The sequence below is a fragment of the Orbicella faveolata genome, unplaced genomic scaffold (assembly GCF_042242905.1).
Source record: "Orbicella faveolata isolate gen_17 unplaced genomic scaffold, um_ofav_v1 contig_36, whole genome shotgun sequence".
In the NCBI taxonomy this organism is placed as follows: Eukaryota; Metazoa; Cnidaria; class Anthozoa; order Scleractinia; family Merulinidae; genus Orbicella; species Orbicella faveolata.
Window position 1 is genome coordinate 6,918,097 of NW_028301565.1, and position 11,907 is coordinate 6,930,003.

Consider the following 11,907-nt stretch of genomic DNA (forward strand, 5'->3'; position numbering starts at 1 on the left):
TGACAGATTCCGGAAACAATTAACACGCAGGGATTACTCGGCGAGTTTTTTTATTTGAAGTTTTAACCTTTTCCTGACTAGTACGCTTCGCTCTACTCTCTGGCAACAGTGTCAGGTACAACTGCAAAAGTGAGATAGCGCCACATTTCTCCCGCAATGGAAACGTTGTTCTTCTAGAAACATTTCTGTAAAACCTACGGAGCCCTGAAAGGAGAGAAGCGGTCAACAAGACTTGAAGATGAACAATACATCCGAACCTAACTCAAGCGCTACAGGAAGTTTCTCCTTGCCAACAAGTTTCGTCTATCCAGTTGCGACGTGCCATGTATTAATAGTGGCAGTAGCAATCGTTGGAAATCTCATGGTCTGTTACGCAATAGCTGCCCACAGAAACCTTCGCAAAATTCCAACAAACCTCTTTATTTTCTCGTTGGCGTGCTCAGATCTTCTTACCGTGTCTCTTGCCGTGCCATTTGACATCGAGGGACTGTTTTTAGGAGGGGTTTGGAAACACGGAGAAAGAATGTGCAAGGCCTGGATCACGGTTTACCTCATCACTGTACCTACCTCGATTTTGACCCTTTTGGCCATCAGCGTTGATCGTTACAAGAGCCTTAGTGATCCTCTGAATCGCTTTCGCCGTTGCGGGTTCATGACTCGAAGGAAAGCTGTGATTATCAGCCTCATTATCTGGTTATACAGTTTGCTGTTCGCTTTACTTCCCATCATGGGCTGGCGTACACACGAGAAGTTCGTCTACAACAGCGTCTGCTATTTTCCTTTCACTCCGATTTACTTGACGCTAAGTTCTTTACTAAATTTTATTTTCCCGCTTCTAATGGCCTGTGCAATTCATATCAAGATTTACCATATGGTGTGTATACAACTTAGGGGCTTTCAAGGAAATGAGCCAACCACAAAAGAAAGAAAAGTTTATTTTAAAAACGTTCGAGCGGTAAAAACTACCACCATGTTTGTAGCGGCTTTTTTCTGTTGCTGGTTACCATACTCCTCGGTAAGCATTGTCGCCGTTCTCTGCGAGTCGTGCGGGTCAAACATCCCAGCCGAGGCCAGGGTAATACTGCTCATGTTTGGTTATCTCAATTCCGCGCTGAATCCCTTTCTGTTTGCTTTCCGTAGCAAGCGCTTCAAAGCTGTGTATCCGAATATGTTCAGTCAGGAGCCATAATCGGGGACGGAGACCGTAAGCGCGCGCCATTTCTAGTATTAGGGTTGTCCCCATGATATGGGACAATAATTCTATTTTTAGAACAAATTGCGCCATAGCCTGCGGCACACGCGCGTACTTGCTGCGAGGATTTTTGCGGATGTCGCGCGGAGGAAATGGCGTCCGAAATTCCCGAAAATTTTCACGTGTTTGGCCCACAACTCAACGCGTTCACGTCTGTTGGAATTTTGCTTAAGTATTTTCGTCGTAAGCTGCTCCAGTTTGAGTGAAGTAAGACAGTGTCAAATTTAGGTATGTTCCGCTGTAAGCTTATATATATCGCTGACCAAGTTGTGTTCCGACGGATGCTTCTTTTACATGAGCTGTACATTACTCCACTTTAAATTTCACATATGTTGAAGATTAACAGCTTTTCCATTACACAGCAAAAAACTAGCTGGATATATTTAGATATAGCAGAGCTTCAGGTCGTCATAGTTTCCTAGCTCTTCTTGCCACACGCTTGCGAGGAATTTGTCAGTCTATCGCGACCGAAAAGTAAAACAAAATAATTGCTAGTTTGAGTTTCGCTTGAATTGTAAGCAACGCTTGATGTTTCATCAAGGCCCAATAACTTACGTCCGTAGATACTGCTCAGTTTTATTCGTGTAAAAATCCAGTAAATTCTCTGTTGTCGATGAATGAGAGCGCCCGCCGATGCGTGTTTTGTACAGTCAGTAAACATGACAAATTGTACTTCCACTGCACTTTCGTGTGAAAGCGTACATCGAACTCAAACAATAACTCTATAGCTTTTAAATATGTTTAAGATTGATAAATGTTTGAGAACATATTAAAAGCTAAACTGAAAATATGTGAACAAAGCAGAAATAATCAGCAAAGTTACGATGACGCTTTCTTTAATCAACTTGGAATAACGATTTCGATTTTGTTGATCGAGTTATCAAATTTCCTTGTCTATTTTCATTTTCGCAGTGTAAAACTTCACTATGCTTATGTTGAAGAAAGACACATGATGTTAGTAGCCTTTTTTGCGTTCGTGAAATTTGTTACAGCAGCTCAGCACAAAAGATAACGAAAGAAATCTTTGTCAAGATTTGTTGACAATTGAAAACACCGACTCGGACTTGAAAGTGCACGAACTGCACGATGCAAATGAGCTAATTGTACGCGTCAGACTTTCCTTTCAAAAACTTTTGCAAACCCATCAAACAAGCAGAAACAATAAGAAACCGTCAAAACAGGTTTTGGTTATGATGAACCATTGTCTGAGAAACTCACAAATTAACTCGATACCAGAGTAGAGAGTTTTCTTGCTATATTCTTAAGTCAGAACAAACGCAAAAACATACGCGTAAGCTTACAACCAGCGTGAGCAGATCTTATTATTCATTCCCAGCGTGAGATTGAAGTCTTGTTTTCGACCCTGAAAAACCCACCTTTTCCGTTAGCTCAGAGCATTAAACTACATATAAGCGCCCTGGTTCGTATTCCCTGCCTTATTCCCTGCCATCCCTGTGAAAAATACACAAGAGAATTTCTCAACTCTCACCATTTGATCACGCAACGTGACAACATCCACGCGAGAGCCCCCGACATGTGCGTGAATCCGCGCGGATATATGACGTCAGGATGGCGCAATTTGTTCTAAAAATAGAAGAATTGTCCCATATCATAGGTACGCGCGAATCCCGAGACTTACGGTCTCCGTCCCCGATTATGGCTCCTGGTTCAGTTCGCTCAGGCCTCAGGCTCGACCCGATGGTACTCAGGCTGTACCCTGCGGGTAAATTAAAACCCTCGGGACAAGAAAAAGCCGTTAAGTACCTCAGAAGACTTCCGTCTATTAAAACATGTCGACCGTTGTCTGGAATGCAAGAGCCAGAAGCATGCGAGGCAGATGAGATGTTTGTTACGCATCTGGGAACTCTCGTTGAATAATAACTTGAGTGTTGTTTTAGTAACAAACACAGCGTGATCAAATGCTCATTAATCTTGATTCCTTCATAATTAGTTTCAGGAATTTACCAAAAAAGATTAATGACAGAAAGTGGGGAAAGATAGATTGTTTGAGCCTTGTTATAATTCTCACTGGTTACCATTAAAGCCTTTATTTTCACAAGGTTTCAGTTCGCCAGTTATTTGAATCCAGCGTTCCTTCTATAAATTCCACTAGCCTCCCACGCAGACGCTCTTAGGGCTCGTCATGAGCGTGGGAGGCTAAGACTGAAAAGTTCTCGTTTTTTCGACGATAACCCTGCATTTGTGTTCGGGCGAAAGTAGAATGTCGTCTATCATCGCAAGGATAAATTAAAACTGAAGAAAACAAAGCTCTCACCTACACCTAAAAGGCATTAGGATAACTCACGTTTCACTCGCAAAACAGTCCACTTTTAATACGAGTTCTTGAAGGCCCCGTCCACACTATGCCGAAGCAATTTGAAAATGCAACTTTATTTCTACGGTTAGGCCCACCGTACCGTCCACACTAATCCGTCACGCAAACGGAGCGTTTCCAAAACGTTTTTCAAACCGGAGGAATTTGAAAGTCCTGGCTTTGCGTTTTAGTGGGAACAAAAATTTTGAAAACGAGACTTTTCGAAGACGAGGAGATCACAATAATCATATGATTTACATGCAGGAATATCTTAGGCCCAGTATACAGTATGCCGGAGAAATTAAAAACGCGACAATCATCGGTCATTTTGGATTTGTGTTTGAGGACACACTGAACCTCTACGGAAAAGCTAGGAGGCCAAAATGTCACGTCCCTCAATGAATCCATTACATATTTTATCCAATGCCATTCAATGAATACATTGTCAAGCTGAAAGCTTCAAAGAAATTGTCAATCTCGTTCCCAGAGGCCACGATCCTTTTGCGGGTAACATCCAGCATATTGTCCTTTCTCAAAATGTCTGCTGATGGCACAAGGGTGTACAGACAGCTGTTTAACCTCGAAACCGACATCCAAGCCCTCCAATCTGATATCGACCGCTTGGCTGACTGGTCATCATGCAGTGGCAATCAGAACAGTTAGATTCAACCCGGAGAAATAACTAGAAATGCATATGCGTGACAATGCGCATAACTCCCAACCGCGACAACTCACTATCCTGGGTGTTCTGATATCGTCGGACTTCTTGTGAAGCGCACATGTTGACGCTGTTGTTTCAGTTTTTAATTTCCTTCAGGGGGTACTAAGGTACAGCTGAGGACGTTATGTGGGGTCTTACACCACAATTTGCCAGTGCAGAGCGTCTCGCGTTTGGTCATCGCTGACCGAACGCGCGGGATCTGGAGACGAGATATTCAAACTTCAAGGAAATTTCCTCTACATACCAACTGAGTATTTTAGGAAAGGCTTTCAAGTCCTACTGACTGTTACAAAATAAGCTTTTTATAAATATAAATTAACCGCCGAGTTTTTGAAGCTGACGCTCGGAGCTTTAGCCCTTCGTCAAAACAAAGTCGCTCTTTGCGCTCTTTTAAATTAGGGAAATGGGCTTGGATTACGCTCGCAGGAGAAGTTACCGGGATAGCTTAGAAAAAGGATGCAATCTCAAGCACCACCACGTGACTTGTCCTCCGTTGCGAGCTATAACAACGGTTGCAACGAAAGACAACCAGTTGAGGAGAGAGCAAATATACTGAGCTGCGAGGAAGGCCCCCATCAAAAGGCACACTCATGAAATGAATCAGTCGAATACAACTATAGCTTTACTTTATTACTGTTATAATACAAGAAGTAGCCTCTAAAACAGCGAAAATCAAACCAATTTAACCATAATCCAGTAAACATGAATGAATGTACATATTTTAATGAGTGTTTTCATTGTTTCGTCTTTCTTTTCCCCTTGCGAGTTTTATGCTTTTTAGTCTTAGAATCTACAATCTGTTGAGAGTAGCGCTTAATGGCGTTCCTAGAGAGGACATCTTCATCATCTCCGCTCTCCTCGTCATCTGAAAAAAAAGTTCAGGTCGTTAACAACGGTCAAGTTAGCAAAATTCTTTTTGTTACACCACGTATCCGCTATTCTGTCTTGTAGAACAGGACCATCCCAACACATGAACGGCAAATGACAATTTTTATCTGCAGTAAAGGTCTGGGCCTAGACTGAAAAAAATGCTGGCATTATCGGAGTAGATAAAACAGAATATGTAATATATCTCATCTATCTCAATCGGTTAGCCAGTGGCAGTTTCAACTAACTGTATTTCCTGGCAGGCATGCGAAGGGGTACCATAGAACCCGAGGTTTTGGGAAGCGCGCGCCCTATGTATGTGATTTCCTTTTGTATACGCCAACTACACGTACATCGGCTACAGCTATTCATGTCCGTACTTCTAAGCCCTTTTATTCTGAAAAATTTTCCTTGTTACGTGCAGACATTCCTAACTTACCATCGTACGCAGCCAGGCGATCAGAAGTCATGGGTAGCTTAACTCGGGTGTTAAACTGCGGCAACTTGCCCTCCATTGTGGTACGGAACTGAAAAACAACAGACCCATTTAGCGATTTCCTCTTACCTGCTGTTAGCCAGGTCACAAGAATACAGATCGTGAAAATCTTAGAATAAAAGAGCGTTTCAACCCAAACTCTTCAGATCTCGAGAAGGAAATGAAATGAAAGGCATTAGGGAAAATATCTGTCATGCCGAGGTTTTGAGAACTAATTCGTTTGAAAATTATGTTCTGAAGAAAATATATGACACTGGAATTATCGAAATTTCTTTCTGCCCAACAAAATGATGCCCAAATAACTCGAGAATTTGAGCATTACCTCAGCGTCTTCCATTTCTTTCATGACGTCATTGATATCCTTTCCTCCTAAGTCATCCATTAACTTGAGTAGCTTCTGTTCACAAGTACCAAGTAAGTCCAGGATGTACTCGTCGGAGGTTGGGGACAACTGAGCTTGGGGCACGTGACCTTTGGGCTGTAGACAAAAAAAAGTGGGATAGTTTACAGAGGGAAGCGATGAGGTTCGTGAACGAAAACGAAAATGGACTATTTGAATTGAGAGTTTTCGGTACCCATTTAGTAAATTAATACACAGCATGTCAAAGCGGTTTTTAGCCATAGCCAACAAATACCATCGTAAATTATACATAAGCACTTGAAGCGAAAACATGTTACGTTAGGGTGGAAAGCGCGGGAAATTATATAACGAGTCGCAGGCGTGGGAAAATGTGAAACCTGTAACCGATGGCAAGCGCGGGAAAAGTCGCGTGTGGGCTGCATGTTTTCGCTTCGAGTTCTGATTGGTTTATTAGACTACATGCGTGTGTTGTGATTGGCTAAATCAGTCAACTTTAGTCTCTAGTATACGACAACTGGGTGTGATCTCCTTCCGAAGTCGATAAAAAAGCTCCACATAGGTACGTGAGTTCATCAAATTCACCTTCATTACATTGAATCAGTCTATCGTTTTTTGTCCTCTCGAGTTTGAAGAAACCTAACAGATGTCAGTGGCGGATCTAGAGGAGGGGCCTGGCGGGAGGAAAAGACGGCAGGGCAAGCAAAACAAAGCCGCCTCCTCTAACCCCCCACCCAATCCCCTTAGCTGAAGGTCTGGATCCGGATACATGATTAGTTCTTACCGCTTTAAGGTGTTGCAGTTTATCAGCCAAATGCTCAATTCCAGCTTTAACGTTAACCAGGGTTTTGTTAGCTCGGTCCTGACGGTCTTGTGAATCGGCACATCTGCAAACAAATCAGTAATATAGGATTATTTCACAAAAAGCATTGCTGGGGTTCTTCATAATTTGAAACATTCATTCCACGACAAATGTAAAAAATAACTTTTCTTACCGTTTTTCCTCGTCAGCAAGGCGTTGCTGAAATTCCTCCAGCATTCTCTGTCCACTGAGGAATAGAAATAATAAAGATTACTACAAGGTATTTACACCGTCCAGAGCTTCCACGTTTCACAGCTTGTGTAACAAGAATTACTTAACTCTTTTTCTTCACTGCTTAAGACTTTTTAGTGCATAAGTTGATTCAAAATGCCGAAACTAAACCGAGATCTGATTCAAACCGTATAAAACTCTTCAACACTTAGCAACAAGTGGTTAAAGTTTAGCTATTTTGCAATCACTGATTGATAGGATGATTGTACAATTTTTATGCACAATTCTGACGATTAAATCTGTGAAAATTAAATGACAAGTCCAAGGGAAGATATAAAAAAGTCTCACTCTAAATGGACAATATTTACGCAATAACTGTTGTACCTGGACAACTTCGCTTCTCCAGAATATTTCATCTCCTCATACTCCATTCTTAGCTTCTCCTAAAGAGTGATTACATTTGACAACAATTAAATAAACAAACACACAAATAAACAAATAATTTGCAACTAAATGATCATAACATGTAATATGTATTTTCTCTACAACAGCAATAAATAAGTCCAACAGAGAGATTTTTCAGGATACTGCAACATCAAAGTAAACCCAAGCCTTGAAACGGTACCTTTTCTTCCTTTAACCTGACAAGCATCTTTTCATTGTTAGTCTTGAGCTGTTCCAGGTGCTTCTGTGTTTCACCCTGAGACAGAAAACGCTGCACCACCTCCTTGATGTCAGACACCCCTGTAGTGTCCTTTATTTTGTTCATGGCTTCCTCGTATGTTGTAATCTTACGTTCTTGTTCCTCACCAGACAGTACTGCTTTCTGTTCTACTACGGGACAAGAAAAGAAGGTTTGTTTGTTTGGAGGTAAGAATAAATACCACACATACATGATCAAACAAGTAAATGGTAGACTGAAGAAATTCCAAAACTAAAGTATTTGCATAACAGTTAGGGGTCTGTTTCATCAAGTCTCAACTTTTGATGTTTAGTCCTTCAAGCAATCTAATAAGAGTTTCACACCTGTTAGTCAAAAACTTTGATCTTATATACCTACTGGTGCTTACATACCAATTTCTCATACTTAGCCAACAAATTTGAGCTAGTCATACACACTTTCAAAAAACATGTAAACTCGAACTGATGCAAGAAAAGAAAAGTCCATGTATGTGATGCTACATCTTCCCAATTTTCTGATTTTAAGGGAAGAGTGCTCGTGCTGTGTTCTTTCAATTGCAAATCTTTGGAAAGTCCTGAAAAACCTTTGCATGTCTTTGAATATGGTCTTGTGTTCTTCAAACTCCTGGCACTATAGCTCCAAAAAGGTCACTGCAGGTACATGTATATCTGATAAATGTAATTGTTGTGACTCACCCGTAAGATCCTCCTGCTGAAGAGAGCTTCTTTGCAGCTATTAAATAGATGAACAGAGCATGGTTAACAGAACTACCACCAAAAAAGTAAGATAATGGTAACCTTTATGGGTTCCTTTGTGAATTTTGTTGGGTGGACTTGATTGGAGTAGTCACAGTGTAACATGGTATGTCTTGTAACCACCCTGGATAATTTATTCTTACCCGTTTTTCAACTTTCTCGGCATGATCTTTCTTCTCTTCAGCTTGTTTCTTGTACTGGGCCAATTCCCTTTCTCTCTCCTTTTTCCTCTCATACACTGACTGCTCCAGCTTAGAGAGTTCTGCCTTTGCAGCTTCACGAGCAATCTGAGCATCATGGTTCATCGCATTCAGTTCTTTAAGTTCTTCCCTTTGAGCATAAATAGCTCTCTCAAGATTATTGAGCTGATTAGGCCAAGTGCGGCGCTCTTCCTTCAATTGCTCCAACAGACCCTCGTAGATTGTCTTGATTTTCTTCCCCTCATTTAACTTCAGCTGCATTTTGTCAAGGCTGTTCTCCAAAGCACGTAGTTTCTAGCATAGGGAATAAATTTACAAATGAAGTCATAAATTCAAAGAAGAAGAATATTAGTAAAATTAAACTTCACATTAAAACCAAATGTTTTTTTTCAAGCATTGATGCCGCTGACATTGTGTAGTTGTAAGGAAAAGGACAGTACCGCATTTGAAAAACATGTAACTGTTTCAACAGAAACATCTGTCATCGCCAGTTACAACAACTCGAGTTACTAGATGTAAATATAAATAAAATATGTTAACTTACTATAAATAAAAGTTTGTGACACCAGGTGTTACTTTTACTATACTAATGAATGACTTTATACATATTAAATAGAATAAAGACGTTGACTTAACAAAAAACAGAACCAAGACAATGTTGTGTAATTGTTGGTGTAATAAGCCAATTTCAAAAGATTCTCACAACAAAAATTATTTTGGTGCTCAGACATGCTGTTTGGCCATACTACAAAATTTATAGAATAATTTCAAAATTTGGTTGGACAATGTTTGATGACCAGCTGTTATATCCAGCACTGATAATGTATCTTAATAGTTTTATTCAGCCTCAGTACCTGTGCCTCAGCTGACTCTCCAGCATCTGTGTTGGACACTTCTTCAGCATCCGTGATCAACTGATTGTACTCTGTTTGCAAAAGTTCCAGTTTCTTCTGACGAGTGTTTTTCTGGTGTTTCAAAGCATTCAGCCTCTTGACTGCCTCACACACTTGCTGGTCCAGTTTAGTGATAGCAGCCTGTAACAGACATGTTGTAAATTAAGAATAGCAAAACCATGACAAACTGGTCTAAAATAATACAGTGCAGATCAATCACAGGCTTTTATTAATAATCCTCTCATAGGTGAGAAAAAAGAGGGAACCTCTGCTCATAAGTGCTTGACCCTAAACCCTAACCCTAAGCAAAGTGCTTAGTCCCTGTTATTAGTCCCTGTTACTTGATTCAACTGTACATGGTGAATTACTAGATTGCTGATTTTTTATTTTTATGTTTTTTTTAAAATTTGTTACAACAGAAATTTCATAGGGTTCTATGAAGTGCAATATGGAATATCAAGTGTTGGAAGTCAAGTTTGCATATGGAGTAGAACAGAAGACTATAATTTGCTATACCTTGCCTGACATGCCTCTCATTGCACAGTGTCTTTGTGGATCTCTTTCTTTGAATGCATCATCAATTACTTGTTCATCTCCCTAAAGATAAAGACAAGATTTTGAAAAAAATGGCAAAGGTATCCATTTTACCAGTAATTTAAGGGGATCCAGGGGATCACATTTTTTCATAGGAGTGGAGTAGGAGATGGAAGAGACTGTAAACCTCATCCCCCTTGCCTTGGGATTCACATCTTCAGTAATCTCAATAACTCCCCCAAAATAAGAAATATATCAATTTTAAAAGGTGGAGGGATGAGTGCATTTTAATTCTCCCACCCCCAAAAGAGAGGTTGTGTGCCTTTTTGTTTTGTACAAGTCTATTTCAGGTGGACTATACCCAGGAGTAGGGTTGAGGTGATTTTAATTCTCCCTCACCCATAGGGAGGTTGTTTGCCTTTTTGGTTTGTACCAGTCTTATTCAGGTGGAGCATACCCAAACCTCCTTAAGGCCTTGCTTAATTACATGAATCATTCCCTGATTTTTAAATAACAGGTACCATGTATTTGCATGTAGCATTTGTGCTTTTATAAAATTCATTTCTACAACTGTGCAAATCAAGATATAGAAATCATGACAATCAAGTTACCCTATGAAGCAAGCATGTACAACAATGTACGTATAGTATAGTATAGTGTAGCATAGCATAGCATAGCATAGCATAGCTAGCATAGTGTAGCGTAGTGTAGTACAGTATAGTATAGTATAGTATAGTATAGTATAGTAGAAAATAGTATAGTATAGTATAGTATAGTATAGTATATAACATTTTCATTAGTTAATAATAGAACTGAACCTTATCACAAATTAAACCTATGCAAATGATGTACATGTACATTTTCACTTACAGATTTTCACTGTTTCTACGTTAATGGGACATTCCATTTTATTTCTTACCCACACCCGTTATGGAAGGCAACCTCTGACACAGGGCCTGTCAGAATATTTTTTCAAAGAAGCCGACAAAATTTTGAACCCCTCGGATGCAAACTTCAAAAGTTCCGACAACAAAAAACTAAGGTGTCGGAATCTGCCCTTCCATAGGGGGGGGGGGGGGGGGAGGGTGCGGATAAAAAATGGAATGTTGCAATGCATGCCCTTTCCCATTAAGTTCTTACTTACCGCCTTTTTCTTTGCCAAATCGGAACGCAGACGTTTATTTTTCTCCCTCAGTTTGACGATTGTATCTTTATTCTTTTTCATAGTCCATTGAGAACTTTCGTAGTAAGCTTTCCTGTCCCCATCTGTTTAGATTTAATATCAGAGCGAACTAAATGAGTTTACATTAGAAGTATTACACAACTCAGTTTGAATAATACTGTATTTCGATCTTTCATCATCATTGGAAAACGATTAAGAGAAGAAATTAGTTGTACAGAAGCAAAATTTGGTCAGCTTGTGGCCATGAGAAAAACAGTCCAGCAAATTCATCGATTCATGTCAAAGTGAACACAAAATTGTGACATCCTCACACTTTGCCTGAAAATGTGGTCGATCAAGGCTTACCTAAAAGGGCAAGCTTCTTTTTGAGCTCTTCGATCTCTTCTGTAATGGGAACTGCTCCCTCCGACATATTTTCCGCTCTCTGGATTGAACTTCAAACCTATAAACACTTCCAACAAAACGAAATGCACACCTATCACCAGTTTGTTTCTCTGTGAAGCAACTTCATCTCCTTGACCCGTTGTCAAGACAACCGTACAAAATATCGCGCCTGTGTCAACAGCGGTAATGACTGGCCAGTGATGAACGCAGTCCTAAATTTTCTCAGCCAATGAAA

The 11,907-nt window shown here is 40.2% G+C and overlaps 2 protein-coding genes across 3 annotated transcripts; one reads left to right on the top strand and one right to left on the bottom strand.

Moving 5' to 3' along the window:
• Positions 1–45: 45 nt before the first annotated feature.
• Positions 46–3,313, top strand: LOC110064687 (beta-2 adrenergic receptor-like). The gene is made up of 2 exons (XM_089274648.1): positions 46–1,182; positions 2,925–3,313. The coding sequence occupies exons 1-2, from the start codon at positions 239–241 to the stop codon at positions 2,977–2,979; spliced, it is 999 nt and encodes a 332-aa protein (XP_089130774.1). The 5' UTR covers positions 46–238; the 3' UTR covers positions 2,980–3,313.
• A 1,583-nt stretch (positions 3,314–4,896) lies between these two features.
• LOC110064650 (outer dynein arm-docking complex subunit 3-like) lies at positions 4,897–11,832 on the bottom strand. 2 transcript variants are annotated; one of them, XM_020771728.2, is made up of 13 exons: positions 11,634–11,832; positions 11,250–11,371; positions 10,088–10,168; positions 9,533–9,712; positions 8,622–8,972; positions 8,419–8,455; positions 7,667–7,872; positions 7,426–7,484; positions 7,004–7,057; positions 6,793–6,895; positions 5,973–6,128; positions 5,594–5,681; positions 4,897–5,152 (listed from the first exon to the last, which is right to left on the bottom strand). In XM_020771728.2, the coding sequence occupies exons 1-13, from the start codon at positions 11,698–11,700 to the stop codon at positions 5,022–5,024; spliced, it is 1,635 nt and encodes a 544-aa protein (XP_020627387.1). In that variant the 5' UTR covers positions 11,701–11,832; the 3' UTR covers positions 4,897–5,021. The 2 variants fall into 2 exon arrangements, with proteins under 2 accessions (XP_020627387.1, XP_020627385.1); XM_020771726.2 differs by having other exon boundaries at positions 7,667–7,875.
• Between the last annotated feature and the right edge of the window lie 75 nt (positions 11,833–11,907).